The sequence below is a fragment of the Carcharhinus amblyrhynchos genome, chromosome 6, assembly GCF_965287045.1.
Source record: "Carcharhinus amblyrhynchos chromosome 6, sCarAmb.v2.hapA, whole genome shotgun sequence".
Classification (NCBI taxonomy): Eukaryota; Metazoa; Chordata; class Chondrichthyes; order Carcharhiniformes; family Carcharhinidae; genus Carcharhinus; species Carcharhinus amblyrhynchos.
In genome coordinates, this window is record NC_137329.1 from 12,663,328 (window position 1) to 12,680,918 (window position 17,591).

The 17,591-nt window shown below is 45.0% G+C and overlaps 1 protein-coding gene across 1 annotated transcript in view; it reads right to left on the minus strand.

Annotated features, from left to right (window-relative positions):
• LOC145343701 (protein kinase C-binding protein NELL1-like) overlaps window positions 1–17,591 on the minus strand; it is an 828,548-nt gene that overhangs the window by 676,670 nt on the left and 134,287 nt on the right. Inside the window, exon 7 of the mRNA XM_080189909.1 lies at window positions 5,639–5,721. Within this exon, the coding sequence (XP_080046035.1) occupies window positions 5,639–5,721 (83 nt within the window). The remainder of the gene's footprint in view (window positions 1–5,638; window positions 5,722–17,591) is intronic.

The following is a 17,591-nucleotide window of genomic DNA, read 5'->3' on the forward strand; positions in this document are numbered from 1 at the left end:
ATGGGCTGAAGTCAAAATGGATGTAATTTCTACCCACGCTGCTCAGAGTGTGTGAAACCTCCCTATACAACATACAATTGTTGTATGTTAATAAGCATTTTAATTCAGCTATATTGATACCCATTCATAAAATACCATAAATCCTTTGGGTTGTTAGATTCACAGAATCCCTACAGTGCAGAAGGAGGCTATTCAGCCCATCAAGGCTGCACACACCCAGGCCCTATCCCTGTAACCCTATGTATTTAACCTGCTAATCCTCCAAATTGTAAGGGACAATTGAGCATGGCCAATCCACCTAACTCGCACATTTTTGGACTGTGGGATGAAACCGGAGCACCCGTAGGAAACCCACGCAGACACGGGGAGAACACGCAAACTCCACACAGACGGTGACCCAAGCTGGGAATCGAACCCAGGTCCCTGGTGCTGTGAAGCAACAGTGCTAACCACTGTGCCACCATGCCACCCATGCTTTATTTATCCTCCTGCTGTGATTATTTGGGAAATCCCCCAACTTTTCTGATTTGACTAAAGATATAAAGGGTTAAAATAATAGGCCGGAATCTTACCGCCATTCACATCAGCGGGAATTTCCCATCCTGCCGCAACGAACAGGGATTTGGCTGGCCACCAAATTCTCTGACCTTGCTGCAGCAGGAGCGAGGGGTGAAGAGGTGGTAAGGTTGCGCCCATAGTCAATTCCTTCCCCACAAGTCTTTGGACACCAAGGGACAATGGCATAGAAACCCTACAGTGCAGAAAGAGGCCATTCAGCCCATCGAGTCTGCACCCACCACAATCCCACCCAGGTTCTACCCCCATATCCACCCACTAATCCCTCTAACCTACGCTTCTCAGGACACTAAGGGGCAATTTTTAGCATGGCCAATCAACCTAACCCGCACATCTTTGGACATGGGAGGAAACTGGAGCACCCGGAGGAAACCCACGCAGACACGGGAGAACGTCCACACTCCACACAGACAGTGACCCAAGCCGGGAATCGAACCCAGGTCCCTGGAGCTGTGAAACAGCAGTGCTAATCAGTGTGCTACCTTTCCACACATTTCGCAAAGCCAATCCACCTAACCCTGGACTGCAGAAGGAAACCAGAGCACTCTGCGAAACCCATGCAGACACGGGGAGAAAGTGCAAACTCCACACAGTCCCAAGGCTGGAACTGAACCCAGGGCCTCGGCGCTGTGAGGCAGCCATGCCAGCGACTGTGCCACCGTATTGTCCCCATTTAACATGGAGATCAGGAGGAATTGCCTCCATGAAAGGGTCCTGAATCTCTGGAATTCTCCACCTCAGGGATCTGTGGGTGTCGAGTTATTGAATTCATTCAAGGCTGAGATGGACAAATCTTTGAACTAGAGAGGAGTCATTGGTCATGGGAGATGGGAAAATGGAGTTTGAGGCCAGGATCAGGTCAGCCATGATCTCACTGAATGGCAAACTAGGAAAAAATAAAATCGACTTTTATGGGGCCAGGAATTCTCCACCTGAGCCCATAAAAATCTTCAGTGGTAGGGAAGAGCTGCTGGACTTCCCACTCACTCCCAATGACCAGGTGCCGGTGAAGGCTCCCTCACTGTTTGCAGCTGGACTGATCAAATATTAATCTGGCTGGGCCTTAACAAGGAGCAGATTTGACCCCTGAGAAGATAGGATGGCACTCCCTGATGGACAGCGCAAACGCAGCACTCACCTTGTGGGTTTAAAAATCAGGCACATCACCACTTAGCTTGATTTCCCTTCATCTGACCATTGCCCACTTCGTAGAAAAGCATAGGGTCATCAAGGTTTACAGCATGCAAACAGGCCCTTTGGCCCAACTCGTCCATGCCACCTTGTTTTAAACCCCTAAGCTAGTCCCAATTGCCCACATTTGGCCCCATATCCCTGTATACCCAACTTACCCATGTACCTGCCTAAATGCTTTTCAAAAGACGCAATTGTGCCCACCTCTACTACTACCTCTGGCAGCTTGTTCCAGACACTCACCACCCTCTGTGTGAAACAATTGCCCTTCTGGGCTCTTTTGTATCTCTCTCCTCTCCCCTTAAATCTATGCCTCCTAGTTTTAGACTCCTCTACCTTTGGGAAAAGATATTGACTAACTAGCTGATCTGTGCCTCTCATTATTTTATAGAGCTCTATAAAATCACCACTCAGCTTTCTACATTCCAAGGAAAAAAGTCCCAGTCTATCAGCCTCTCCTTATAACTCAAACCACCAAGTCCTGGGAGCATCCTTATAAATCTCTTCTGTACTCTTTCTAGTTTAATAATATCCTTTCTATAATACAGTGACCGGACTGAACACAGTATTCCAAGTGTGGCTTACAAATGGCTTGTACAACTTCAACAAAGCGTCCCAACTTCTGTATTCAATGTTCTGGCTGATGAAACCAAGCATGCTGAATGCCTTCTTCGCCACTCTGTCCACATGTGGCTCCACTTTCAAGGAGCTATGATCCTGTACCTAAATCTCTTTGTTCTGTAACTCTTCCCAACGCCCGACCATTAACTGAGTAAGTTCTGCCCTGGTTCAATCTATCAAAATGCATCATCTCGCATTTATGTAAATTAAACTCCATCTGCCATTCATCAGCTCACTGGCCCAAATGATCAAGATATACCCTCAGTGGAATATAATAACGTGGTTAATCTTCACTGGGACTCTCTCATCTTCAGGAACGTATGAGTGAGGAATTTCACCTCTCAGAAGAAAATCACAAAAGAAGGTCATCATTGCCAGGAAATTCCGTTTGCTTGAAGAGATTAGATTAAGATTCACCTGAATCTGATTTCGAGTCGAACAAGGATCAAGAAGTCACCTTTAAAACAGGAGTTTCATTCTGCCAAAATCATTCTCCGCACTGAGAAATGAGTTGTGGTTATCTGTGATGTGTCGCTCGACAACACTAATTCTGATCTTCAGCAGGTTTCGCTGACTTTTTGAAATAATTAGATCTCACCTCCAAGGTAAAGTGAAGGACAATTAAATCTGGCGAGTTCTCTCTCCAACACTCTTGTCAGGTTCAATTCAATTCAACCACTTTTTCCGAGAATAAGTCACACAGAACGCCAATGAACAATTCAACACCCTTTGGGCGGCATTCTCCAATTTCATTCCGTGGCCGACCTACTGCTGCAAGCGAGAACAGAGAATTTGGCGTTCCAACCAAATCATGGGCAGCATGTTGGCACAATGGTTAGCACTGCTACTTCACAGCGCCAGAGTCCCAGGTCACTGTCTGTGTAGAGTTTGCACATTCGCCCCTTGTCTGCATGTGTTTCTTCTGGGTTGCTCCACTTTCCAAAGACGTGGGGGTTAGGTTGATTGGCTATGCTAAATTGACCCTAGTTTCAGAGGGTTAGCAGGGAAGATATGTGGAGTTATGGGAATAGGGCCTAGGTGGGATTGTGGTCAGTACAGATGCGATGGTCCGAATGACCTCCTTCTATACTGTAAGGATTCGATGATTCTAACATCCATTCACTTTCAACAGCACCAGAGAACCCCAACTGCGGACAAGGGTGGAGGTTGGAATTCTCTGGCTGTTCACGCCCCACTGCCATTACAAGCAAGAACGGAAAACTTGGCGTTCAGCCAAATCTCCATTCACTGCAGCGGGTCTGGAGAATCCCAGCTATGGGCGAGATTGGAGAGTCCATTTCACCATTTGAGGTTATTGATTGACGTGTTTGTAGATGGAAGATTAAAGAATGATCAACTTGAGATGTTTGTCAGATGGTTAAAAGAGCTGAGGGGATAAATAGAGGAAAAGAGTTTCTTCTGGTAGGGGTGCTCGAACAAGGGGGCATACTTTAAGATGATAAAGATTTAAACCATTCAGGATGCTTTCAGGGAAACATTTCTTCATCCAAGGAGTAGTGGAAACCTTCAAATCTCTCCCGCAAAGTTCTGATGAAGCTAGGTCAATTGAAAATTCCAAAATGGAAATTGATGCATTGTTGTTCATGGTTATGGGACCCAGGACTAGTCCATGGAGTTGAGATGTCAAAAGGTGTGCGGGTTAGGTTGATTGGCCATGCTAAATTGCCCCTTAGCATCAGGGGGACAAGCTAGGGTCAATGCATGTGGTTTTGGGGATAAGATCTGGATGGGATTTTGATCAGTGCAGACTCAATGGGCCGAATGGTCTCCTTCTGCACTGTAGGGATTCTATAAAATACAGTATTTGAAAGGTGGAACATGCTGAAGGAGCTGAATGGCCAATGGCAAAATCTTATAGATGTTCATATCCCATAACGCAACCTAGTCACTTATGTGCACACTTTAGTGCTGTGTTACTCCATAACATATTAATCATTCAAGAGGGCTTGGTGAGCCAGATTACTTCAAAGGGAGGAGTTTTCATAGGAGAAAAAAGATTAGGAAATCAAAATAATTTCAGAAATAAAACATCACAACTCAATTAGTTACTAAGATAAAAGCAAAATACTGCAGATGCTGGAACCTGAAACAAAAACAGGAAATGCTGGAAAATCTCAGCAGGTCATTTGATCCCTTTCAACTGATCATTGCAATTACACAAGACGAAATAGTCCTTTCTTGCAAGTTGGCACAATGGTTAGGACTGCTGCCTCACAGCGCCAGGAAGCCAAGTTCAATTCCAGCCTTGTGTCACTCTCTGTGCAGAGTTTGCACTTCCTCAACATCTGCATGGGTTTCCTCCCACAGTCCAAAGATGTGAGAGTTAGGTTGATTGGCCATGCTCAATTAACCCTAGTGTCAGGGGGATTAGCAGGGTAAATGTGCAAGGTTACGGGAATAGGGCCTGGGTGAGACTGTGGTCAGTACAGATTCGATGGGTCGAATGACTTCTGTCTGTACTGTAGGGATTCTATGAGGTCATCCAGACTGACACCATTGAATCTATTCTCTCTCTCCACAGATGCTGTCAGATCAGCTGAGAATTTCCAGCATTTTCTGTTTTTGCTTCAATTAGTCACCAGTTCATTTTTGACATTATGAAGGTCCCCATACATAAATCCATGCAGTCCATGACAGGAAATTGTAAACGCTTTCTTTGATTCTGAAGATAGAAGAATCAATCCACTTGTTTAGAACAAAGAACAAAGAAAATTACAGTACAGGAACAGGTCCTTCGGCCCTCCAGCCCTCACCAACCACGCTGCCCATCTGAACTAAAACTCCTACCCTTCCAGGTACATGTCCCTCTATTCCCATCTTATTCATGTATTTGTCAAGACGCCCCTAAAAGCTCACTACCATATCTGCTTCCACTACCTCCACTGGCAGTGAGTTCCAGGCACCCACCACCCTCTATGTAAAAAAAACTTGCCTCATACATCTCCTTTAAACCTTGCCCCTCACATCTTAAGCCTATTCCCCTTGTTATTGATTTTTCTACCCGGGGAAAAAGCTTCTGACTGTTGACCCTGTCCGTGTCCCTCGTAATCTTGTACACTTCTATCAGGTCGCCCCTCAACCTCCGTCATTCCAGTGAGAACAAACCAAGTTTCTCCAACCTCTTCAGTTGACAATGACCATAATGAAACACTGAGGCATCAAGTGGAAAAGTTGAAGAAGTTTGAAATCCGATGTAAGTGTCAGATTAGATGTTCTCTGGTAAACTCACTTTTGTCGTCATTTTAGCGAGGAGTTCCTGGAGATCCATAATGCCTTGCACCAGATTAAGGAAGTCACTGCACGTCGGGCAAGCTCCAAAAAGACAAAAGTGGGGGAAAGAAAAGGACAAAAGCGTAAGAATCTCCCTGATGAGGATATGTATGGAACATAATGCTTAGAGACATTATGGACAGTCATGTAGATTCATTCAAAGAACATGTTCATTACTGTTACAGTTTCTATGGTAATGGCAAAAGTCCTTAACTTGCTTTGCATCACCTTTCAATAACAGCCAAAAGTAATATTGACACGGATAATATATCATTAAACTCTTTCAATTAAGGTGGCTTTAATTTCCATAGTGATGACCATGGAATTTTTAGCAAATCTGCATGAAAGCACGTGTTTCACGAATCTGCATTGTCACATTATCTCTATTCATTCCCCGTGCGATTCAATAGAATGGTTTTTAAATACAGTCAGTGAATTATTTCCATTGTATTCTCATGCTTGCAAAAAAAGTATTTCATTTTGTATCTATCACACATCAGGAAGTGTAGTGGAGAACATGCCCCTGTCTACATCAGCGGGACAAGTAGAAAGGGTCGAGAGCTTCAGGTTTTTAGGTGTCCAGATCACCAACAATCTATCCTGGTCCCCTCATACTGACACTATAGTTAAGAAAACCCACCAATGTCTTTACTTTCTCAGAAGACTAAGGAATTTTGGCATGTCAGCTACAACTTCCAAAAACTTTTACATAAGAACATAATAAGAACATAAGAAATAGGAGCAGGAGTAGGCCAACTAGCCCTTCGAGCCTGCCCTACCATTCAATAAGATCATGGCTGATCTGTCGTGGCTCAGTTCCACATTCCCGCCCTCTCCCCATAACCCTTAATCCCCTCTCTTATCAAAAACCCATCAACCCGCGTCTTAAAAATATTTAGCGAGGTAGCCTCCACCACTTCAACGGGCAGAGAATTCCAGTGATTCACCACCCTTTGAGTGAAGAAGTTCCTCCTCAACTCCGTTCTAAACCGCGCCCCCTTTATCTTGAGGCTGTGCCCCCTAGTCCTACTATCCTTTCTGAGCGGGAAGAGTCTCTCCACCTCTATCCTATCCATCCCATTCATCATCTTATACGTCTCAATGAGATCTCCCCTCATTCTTCTAAACTCTAACGAGTACAAGCCTAATTTATTCAGCCTCTCCTCATAGCTCAACCCCCTCAACTCTGGCATCAGCCTAGTAAACCTCCTCTGCACTCCCTCCAAGGCCAAAATATCCTTGCGTAAGTACGGCGCCCAAAACTGCACACAGTACTCCAGCTGCGGCCTCACCAGTGCCCTATACAGCCGCAGCAAGACCTCCCTACTTTTATATTCAATCCCCCTTGCGATGAAGGCCAGCATCCCATTCGCCTTCCTGACCACCTGCTGCACCTGCAAGCTGGGTTTTTGCGACTCATGCACAAGGACCCCGAGGTCCCTCTGCACTGTCGCCTGCTGCAGTTTTTCTCCACGTAAGTAATAGTCCTTCCTACCATTATTCCTACCAAAGTGGACCACCTCGCACTTGCCAACATTAAATTCCATTTGCCATTTCCTGGTCCATTCGCCCAGCCTACCTAGATCCTTCTGTAGACTCTCACCACCCTCTGCACTATTTGCCTTTCCACCAATTTTGGTGTCATCAGCAAATTTCGACACCCTACACTCGGTTCCCTCCTCCAGATCATCTATATAAATGCATTCTTTCTAGTTGTATCACAGTTTGGTATGGCTCCTGCTCTGCCCAAGACTGCAAGGAACTATAAAAGATCGTGAATCCAGCCCAATCCATCACACAAACCAGCCTACTATCCATTGACAATGTCTACATTTCCCACTGCCTCAGCAAAGCAGCCAGCATAATTAAGGATCCCACGCATCCTGGGCATCCTTCCTTCTACCTTCTTCCATCGAGAAAAAGATACTAAAGTCATGTACCAATTGATTCAAGAACAATTTCTTCCCTGCTGCCATCAGACTTTTGAATGGACCTACTTTGCATTAAGTTGATCTTTTGCTACACCCTAGCTATGACTGTAACAATACATTCTGTACTTTCTCGTTTCCTTCTCTATGAATGGTATGCTTCGTCTGTATAACGCACAAGAAACAATACTTTTCATTGTACACCAATACATATGACAAGAAAAAAATCAAATCAAATCACTTCCATGCAATTTGGCATTTAGTTTTATTCACGAGATGCGGAATCGCTGGCTAGGCCAGCATTTATTAACACTTCTATTGACTCTTTCATGAGACATGGGAATCGCTAGCTGGCCAGCATTTATTATTATCAATTATAAGGGAGGAGGTATTGGAGGTTTTGGAAAACATTAAGTTGGTCAAGTCACCAGGGCCAGATAGGGCCTAGCCCACAATATTGAGAGAGGCAAGAGAAGAAATTACTGAGGCGTTGGCCAAAATCTTTGTCTCATCTTTATCACGGGCGAAGTACCAGAAAATAGCAGAGTAGCTAATATTGTTCCTCTGTTTAAGTAGGACAGAAGAGACAATCCAGGAAAATACAGTCCTGTAATCCTTATATCAGTGGTGGGGAAATTATTGCAGAAGATTATCAGAGATAGGATGTACTCACATCTGGAACAGAATAGGCTTATTAGCGAAAGCAGCATAAGAACATAAGAAATAGGAGCAGGAGTAGGCCATCTAGCCCTTCGAGCCTGCCCCGCCATTTAATAAGATCATGGCTGATCTGTCGTGGCTCAGTTCCACATTCCCGCCCTCTCCCCATAACCCTTAATCCCCTCGCTTATCAACCCGCGTCTTAAAAATATTTAGCGAGGCAGCCTCCACCACTTCAACGGGCAGAGAATTCCAGAAATTCACCACCCTTTGAGTGAAGAAGTTCCTCCTCAACTCCGTTCTAAACCGCGCCCCCCCCCCCTTTATCTTGAGGCTGTACCCCCTAGTCCTACTGTCCTTTCTGAGCAGGAAGAGTCTCTCCACCTCTATCCTATCCATCCCATTCATCATCTTTTCTGTCTCAATGAGATCTCCCCTCATTCTTCTAAACTCTAACGAGTACAAGCCTAGTTTATTCAGCCTCTCCTCATAGCTCAACCCCCTCAACTCCGGTATCAGCCTAGTAAACCTCCTCTGCACTCCCTCCAAGGCCAAAATATCCTTGCGTAAGTGCGGCGACCAAAACTGCACACAGTACTCCAGCTGCGGCCTCACCAGTGCCCTATACAGCTGCAGCAAGACCTCCCTACTTTTATATTCAATCCCCCTCGCTATGAAGGCCAGCATCCCATTAGCCTTCCTGACCACCTGCTGCACCTGCAGGCTGGGTTTTTGCGACTCATGCACAAGGACCCCGAGGTCCCTCTGCACCGTCGCCTGCTTCAGTTTTTCGCCACGTAAGTAATAGTCCTTCCTACTATTATTCCTACCAAAGTGGACCACCTCGCACTTGCATGGTTTCACGAAGGGGAGGTTGTGTCTCACAAACATGATTAGTTCTTTGAGGAAACGACAAGAAAAATCGATCAGGGCAGTGGACTTCAGTAGAGCCTTCAATAAGGTTTGTAACGGCAGGCTGATATAGAAGGTGAAATTCAAAACTGCATTCAAAACTGGCTTAGGTATAGAAAGCAGAGAGTGACAGTGGAAGGGTTCTTTTCTAACTGGAGGTCTGTGACAAGCGGTGTTCCACAAGGATCAGTTCCAGGGCCTCTGTTTGTAATATATATATATATAAATGATTTGAAGGAAAATGTCAGTGGTCTGATTAGCAAATTTGCAGATGGGACAAAAATTGGGGGACTAGCAGAGTGTAAGGAGGATTGTCAGAGGATACAGCAGGATATAAATTAGTTGAAGACATGGGCCGAAAGATGGCAGATGGAACTTAACTTAACAAACGTGAGGTGATGCAATTTAGATCTACTGAAGAAGGAAAGTATTCGGTAAATGGTAGGGCCCTTAGAAATATTAGCATACTTAGGGATCTAGACATGCAGATCCACAGTTCCCTAAAGGTGCCAACTCAGGTGGCCAAAGTGGTCAAGAAGATGGATGGCACACTGGCCTTCATTGGTTGGGGCGTTGAGTACAAGAATTGGAATATCACAATGCAGCTGTATAAGACTTTGGTTAGGCCGCATTTGGAGTATTGTGTACAATTCTGATCACCAGAAGGACAATGGATGTATCGGAAAGGGTGCAGAAGAGATTTACCAGGATGTTTCCTGGTTTGAAGGATATGGACTATGAAGAAGGGTTGAAGAAACATTGTTTTCATTAGAGAGTCAAAGGATGAGGGGGGACCGGATAGAAGTTTACAAGTTTATGACAGGCTTGGATAGAGTGGATAGTCAGGATCATAGAACAAGGACAAAACCAAAAGGACAAAGAACAAAGAACAGTACAGCACAGGACCAGTCCCCTCAGCCCTCCAAGCCTGAGCCAATCGCGCTGTCCTATCTAGTCCAACCATTTATATCTCTATTCCCCTTCTGTTCATGTGTCTATCCTGATAAGTCTTAAATGTGGCTAATGTATCTGCCTGAACCACCTCACTTGGCAGTGCATTCCAGGCCCCCACCACCCTCTGTGTAAAAAACTTCCCCCACACACCTCCACTGAACATTTCCTCCTTTACCTTGAACTTGTGCCCCCTTGTAATTGTCATTTCTGTCCTGGCAAAAAGTGAAAGGGGGAAGTTTAAAAGAGAAGGGGCAAATTTTTCACACAGAGGGTGATGAATGCCTGGAACGTGCTGCTGGAGAAGCAGATTTTACAAAACATTCAAGAAGGATTTGGACAGATAAATGAATAGGCAGGGAATAGTGGCAAGAAAATATGAAATTTGAGAGGCATCTATGTCGGCACAGGCTTGGTGGGCCAAATAGCCTGTTCTTGTGCTGTACTGTTTTTTGGTACCTATCTCTGGTTGCCTTTGGATAATTGAGAGTCAGACAGATTGCTGTAGTTCTGGAGTCACTAGGCCAGACCAGGTAAGGACAACAGATTTCTTTCTCTAAAGGGCATTATTGAATCAGATAGGTTTTTCCGACAATCAACAATGGTTTTGTGGTCATCAGTAGATTCTTAATTCCAGGTATTTTTAATTGAATTGAAATGCCACCATCTGCCATGGCAGCATTCAAACCCTTATCCCCAGAACATTAGCTGAGTTTCTAGATTAATAAATCAGTTTCACTAGGCCATTGCCTTCCTGAATTGAGTGCTAGGCCATTTTAGAGGGCAGTTAAGAGTTGATCTGGAGTCACATATAGGCCAGACCAGGTATGGATGGCAGATTCCATTCCTGAAAGGATGTTAGTGAACCAGGTAGGTTTTTGCAACAATGGTTTCATGGTCATCATTAGACTTTTAATTCCAGATTTTTTATGGAATTCAGCATTACCTTGTGTCTCTAAATTGAGAGTGACAATACCGTGAGGTCTCTGCTTCCCCACCATCAAAGCTGTAAAATTTGCTTTGATTTAGTGATCAAAATTGTGGCAACATTTGGGTGCACTTTTCAAACAAAAGAGTTGCTTATTCGCACAAATTAAACCTGGTGTTATTTTATTGAGGCAATGTCCATTTTTATGATTATATTGAAGGACACTGGAACTGAAAAGCGAATGCTGCTCCTGATTTTTAATCTGCTTCAGCAAACAGATACTATTTTGCACTCAACAGTAGTCAGAAATTACCGACGACAATCCTCCGTCAACAGCAGTGGAATCAAGAGATGACCTTGTAAATCAAGGACCCCACACACCCCGGACATTCTCTCTTCCACCTTCTTCCACCGGGAAAAAGATACAAAAGTCTGAGGTCACATACCAACTGACTCAAGAACAGCTTCTTCCCTGCTGCTGTCAGATTTTTGAGTGGACCTACCTTTCTCTATACCCTAGCTATGACTGTAACACTACATTCACATAGACACCCATAGAATCCCAACAGTGCAGAAGGGGCCCATTCAGCCCATCAAGTCTTCACCTGCCACAATCCTACCCATGGCCTTTCTCCATAACTCCACATGTTTACCTTGCTAATCCCCCTGACACTAGGATCAATTTAGCATGGCCAATCCACCTAACCTGCACATCTTTCAACTGTGGAAGGAAAATCACAGACATGAGGAGAATGTACAAACTCGGCACAGACAGTGATCCAAGGCTAGAAGTGAACCCAGGTCCCTGGTACTGTGAGACAACAATGCTAACTGCTATGCCACCGTGCACTCTTTCTTTTCCTTCTCTATGTACAATATGTTTTGATTTGATTTATTATTAACATACAGTGAAAAGTATTGTTTCTTGCGTGCTATACAGACAAAACATACCATTCATAGAGAAGGAAAGGAGAGAGTGTAGAATGTAGTGTTACAGTCATAGCTAGGGTGTAGAGAAAGATCAACTTAATGCAAGGTAAGTCCACTCAAAAGTCTGGCAGCAACAGGGAAGAAGCTGTTCTTGAGTCAGTTAGTACGTGACCTCAGGCTTTTGTATCTTTTTCCCAAAGGAAGAAGGTGAAAGAATGAATGTCCGGGGTGTGTGGAATCCTTAATTATGCAGGCTGCTTTGCTGAGGCAGCGGGAAGTGTGGACAAAGTCAATGGATGGGAGGTTGGTTTGCCTGATGGATTGGGTTACATTCACAACCTGTACAGCATGCAAGAAACAATACATTTCACTGTATACCAATACACGTGACAATAATAAATCAAATCAAAATCAAATAATTGACTATGATTCCTTTCAACTGTTTTATAATCTGGCTGAAATTCATTTAACTTTGACATTTGCAGTCTTGGCACAAAGAATTCAATAACAGCACAATTCTGTAATGTGAATTATTCATGTTCACAGTAATACAATGATGCACATGCTGGCTGGAAGATTCTGGTTCTGCCAGATGCAGGAAGCTTGGTGCACCAGTGGAACCTAATTTGGTGTAAGGCCAAAATTAGATTCCCAATGCGGCGGTGATTGTAAGAGTTTTGTCCTCAGGACTCTCAAGCTGAGTTACAGGAATGTCAAGCTTCCCGACCAACAATGCCACGAGGATATTTGTGTGCATCAGTGCATCGTGTACGCTCATTGAAAGGCCACCTCGCTAGGAGGCGATCCACCTCCAAATTAGGTTCCCCACCATTGATAAATTAGAATATTCACCAACACTCCTGCACATCAGTGGCAAGCAGCATGGTTAATGGGGAGTTGCCGCGATATTACCCTCTTTGGGGAGGGTCTTTAAATACTAGCTTCAAGGGAGAATGGCAGCGCAGATAGCATGGGGGATGACAAAAAAAGCAAGGTAGGGTTAGTATAGAAATACTGAGCAGTATTTGGAAGAGGTAGTGCAGTTACCATTTGAGTTTCAAGTTTATTAAGGTTTATTTATTAGAATTACAAGTAGGCTTACATTAAAAAATAAAGTTGATTTATTAGTCACAGGTAGACTTACATTCACACTGCAATGTTACTGTGAAAATCCCCAAGTGCCACTCTCTGCCACCTGTTCGATACACTGAACATAGGGTGTCTGACGTCAGGTGCCAACTGACTCAATAGCAGCTTCTTCCCTGCTGCCATCAGACTTTTGAATGGACCTACCTCGCATTAAGTTGATCTTTCTCTACACCCTAGCTATGACTGTAACACTACATCTGCATTCTCTCATTTCCTTCTCTATGAATGGTGTGCTTTGATGTATAGCATGCAAGAAACAATACTTTTCACTGTGTACCAATACATGTAACAATAATAAATCAAATCAAAAGCTGAGGGAGAGTTTAGCATGGCCAATGTACCTAACCTTTCGGATTGCGGGAGGAAACTGGAGCACCCAGAGGAAACACACACAGACACAGGAAGAACACGCAAACTCCACACAGACAGTGACCCAAGCCGGGAATCAAACCCAGATCCCTGGCGCTGTGAGGCAGTAACCACTGTCCTCCCATGCCACCCTGTAAAATACGGCACCCGAACCTTTGACTCTTTGAGGCAAGGTAGGCGATATCAACATCCTGCCCACACTGGCCTCAAGAATTGGTGAGATCCTTTCAGTCGCTTATGTAAAGAGTTGACCAGTGCAAATTCGCCCTTTACTAACCCCCCCCCCCGCCAGTGGAAATTGCAGACACATCTGCACCCACCACCAAATTTAGACTCCAGAATGGAAAATTCTGCAAATAAGGACATGGGCGTTTTTATAGGAACATCACAACCACCTCTTTGTAACAGGGTTCAATATTAAAACGTTCCACAGAATATAAAATCGTGCAACCCTTTTCTTTAAGGTTTTAGACCATTCACCAACCCACACCCAAACTGTGAAGATCGCAGCACTCTTCTGGTGGCCATCATGTTGGACATGTTTTTAGTCATCCATGGGACATGGGTGTGGCTAGCTGGCCAGCATTTATTGCCCACCCTTAGTTGCCCTCGAGAAGGTGGCGGCGGTGAGCTGCCTTCGTGCTGCAGTCCGTGCTCCACGGCTTAGTATTTTGACCCAGCAACTGCGAAGGAACAGCGATATATTTCCAAGTCAGGCCATTGAGTCATCCAGCTTTATGCCAGTCTCATTACCATTGAAGCCCTACAGTGCAGAAGGGGGCCATTTGGCCCATTGAGTCTGCATCGATCACAATCCCACCCAGGCCCTATTCCCGTAACCCCATACATTTACCCTGCCAATCCCCCTGACGCTCGGGTCAATTTAGCATGGCCAATCTTTGGGCTGGGGAGGAAACTGGGTCCATGGAGCTGTGCTAATCACTGTGCCACCATGTCACACAGTCAAAGTGGAGAATGTGGGCAACTAAGGTTTGGGTTGGCCTGAAGTTGAGGTCCATCATCCACAATTCCATTCGGCTTCCACTAACTTTGTAAAAAGGGGGTTGCAAAGGGCCTTATCGGGGCATGCAAGTGAGACCAAGAATATCTAGATGGTGGGGCAGAGCCATTGGACTGAATGGCTAACCTCTACTCTTACAGCATACTTGCTTCCCAGTCCATTTCCTGGCCTTCATAATGCACTCCAGCTAGCGTGCGGTGGAAATGTACATGGAGGGCCAAGAAATTAACCCCAGGGAAATAAAAGCAAGAGAAATCGCAGGCGAGGAGCAGAGGAATGTTCAGTATGCTGCAAACAACAGCTGGCAGATAATTCACAAGGGCATGTCATATTAAGAAAGAAAAAACATTGATTGTGCTACATTGACAGCGCACGACTCTTACACAAAGCAAACATCTCTAACGCTGTCAATGCACTTGCCCTCGATTTGCTACTGGTCATGTAAACAGCAGAACTAAAGCAAAATGACAATTGACATTTTTGACGTTATTTCAAGCCAAATGATCACTTAAGGCAGTGTGGAGTTATGTCTAAATGCGGAGTGAACATTCTAAATGCAAGAGAAGGGGAATGGGGAGAGAGAATATTCTCCTCTCTGTTATGGATTACTGAATATTCAGGATGGTGAATCACAATATCTTAGAATCCTACAGTACAGAAGGAGGCCATTCGGCCTGTCGGGTCTGCACTGACAACAATCCCACTCAGGCCCCATCCCAGTAACTCCACATATTTGCCCCGCCAATCCCTCTAACCTATGTATTTTGGGACACGAAGGAGTAATTTAGAATGGTCAATTGGCATAACCTACACATCTTTGGACTGTGGGAGGAAATCCACACGGACACGGGAGAACGTGCAAACTCCACTTAGACAGTGACCCAAGCCGGGAATCGAACCCAGGTCCCTTGGAGCGGGTGGGGGGGGAAACGTTGTGAGGCAGCAGTGCTAACAACTGTGCCACTGTAATTGTACACCTTAACGTACAACTATTTAGGTTCAACTACATCTAAATTTTGACAAGATGTTTAAAAATTCATGTTTGCAGTTGTACTCTGTCTTGTGACCACTGTGGGTGACAATGTAGTTTTGCAACTTGTCGGTCTTTTGCGTTGGGATTAATGAGATGCTTTTGCATCGCAATCTGTCATCTCATTTTCTATCCTTTTTGCGATGTTCGAACTGGGGCAGAAAGCAGTTATTAGTGGGAATGGAGATATTGAGAAGTTGTTCATGAATAAAGGAAAGACAGACACATTATACCTTCTGACATGCAAACTGTTTCAGAAAACGCACAAATGAATAAATGCAGGACCCCAGTATCGTTTGAGAGGTGACTGAAAGCTGCTCGAGATGCAGGCGAACACAGCATCCTCCACAGAATGCACTAATCAACTGAACACAATGTTATACAGCATTCTCCTTTCACACTTTGCAAAATTCCTAATCCAGCCATCAAAGCAGCCAAATATTAAAGCCTGAATTTTCAGTGCAGCGAGCGAGCGCAATCGTCAAATCCCTACCTTGCAGCAGGAGGCCATTCAGCCCATTGAGTCTGCACCAATAACAATCCCACCCCAAGTACAAAGAGCAAAGAAAATAACAGCACAGGAATAGGTCCTTCGGCCCTCCAAGCCTGCACCGACCATGCTGCCCGACTAAATTAAAACCTTTCCGGGGACCATATCCCTGTATTCCCATCCTATTCATTTATCTAGACACCCCTTAAAAGTCACTATCATACCTGCCTTCACTGCATCCCCTCGCAATGGGTTCCAGCACCCACAACCCTTTAAGTAAAACAGTTGCCTTGTACATCTACATTAAATCTTGTTCCTCACATCTTAAACTTATGCCGCCTACAAATTGACTCATCCACCCTGGGAAAAAGCTTCTGACTATCCACTCTGTCCATGCCCTCATAATCTTGTAGACTTTTATCTGGTCGCCCATCAACCACCCAGGCCCTATCCTCATAACTTCATATATTTGCCCTGCTAATCCCCCTTACACTTTGGGCCAATTTACCATGGCTGATCAACCTAATCTTTCACAATAACTTCATTGCAGTGTTAACGTAAGCCTACACTAATAAATAAAGTTTAAACCACACACCTTTGGACTGTTGGAGGAAACCAGAGCACTGGGAGGAAACCCACACAGACATGGGGAGAACGTGTGAACTCCACTCAGAGTCGCCAAGACCAGAATTAAATCCAGGTCCATGGCCCTCTGAGGCAGCGGTATTGATCACTGTGCTATCCACAATCAGAAGCACCAGAAGCAGATGTGTAATCTGATCCAATTCACATTCGGCATCGGAACTGGGGACAGAATGGGTGCGTGTGGGGGAATTAAATTCAGCTCCCTGAAAGCTGGAAGCTTGTGAGCACTGCCTCAAGGGGTTGCTTAGCATATTGGAAAACTCTGGTTATCTTTCTTGCTTTGGAGCGGCATGGTGGCACAGTGGTTAGCACAGCTGCCTCACCACTCCAGGGACCCAGGTTAGATTCCGGCCATGAGTGACTGTGTGGAGTTTGCACATTCTCCCCGTGTCTGCGTAGATTTCCTCCGAATGCTTCCGGTTTCCTCCCAGAGTCCAAAGATGAGCATGTTAGGTGATTTGGCCGTGCTAAATTGCCCCTGTGTGTCCCAAGATGTGTTGGTGAGATGGATTAGCCATGGTAAATGTGCAGAGGTATGGGGCAGGGGAGAGGCCCAGGTACTCTGTCAGAGAGGCTGTGTAGACTCAATGGGCCGAATGGTCTCCATCTGCACAGCAAGGATTCTAGGGCATTGGGCTGCTTCTGTGTCCAGATTGGCATCATTGTGTGGAACCCATGCCAGGCACGAGGGGAATACCCGGAGACTGTCCACCCCCACGTTTCTCAGTTGGGTGTTTTAGGATTCTGCTGAAGGCAGTCAGCAACAGTGGACATGTGACGCTGCCACGGGGTGGCAAGAAGAGGTCACTTCGTATCGCCAAACAGCCTGGACTGAAGTGGCAGGCCCAGTTAGATAAAAGCAAATTACCGCGGATGCTGGAATCTGAAACACAAACGAA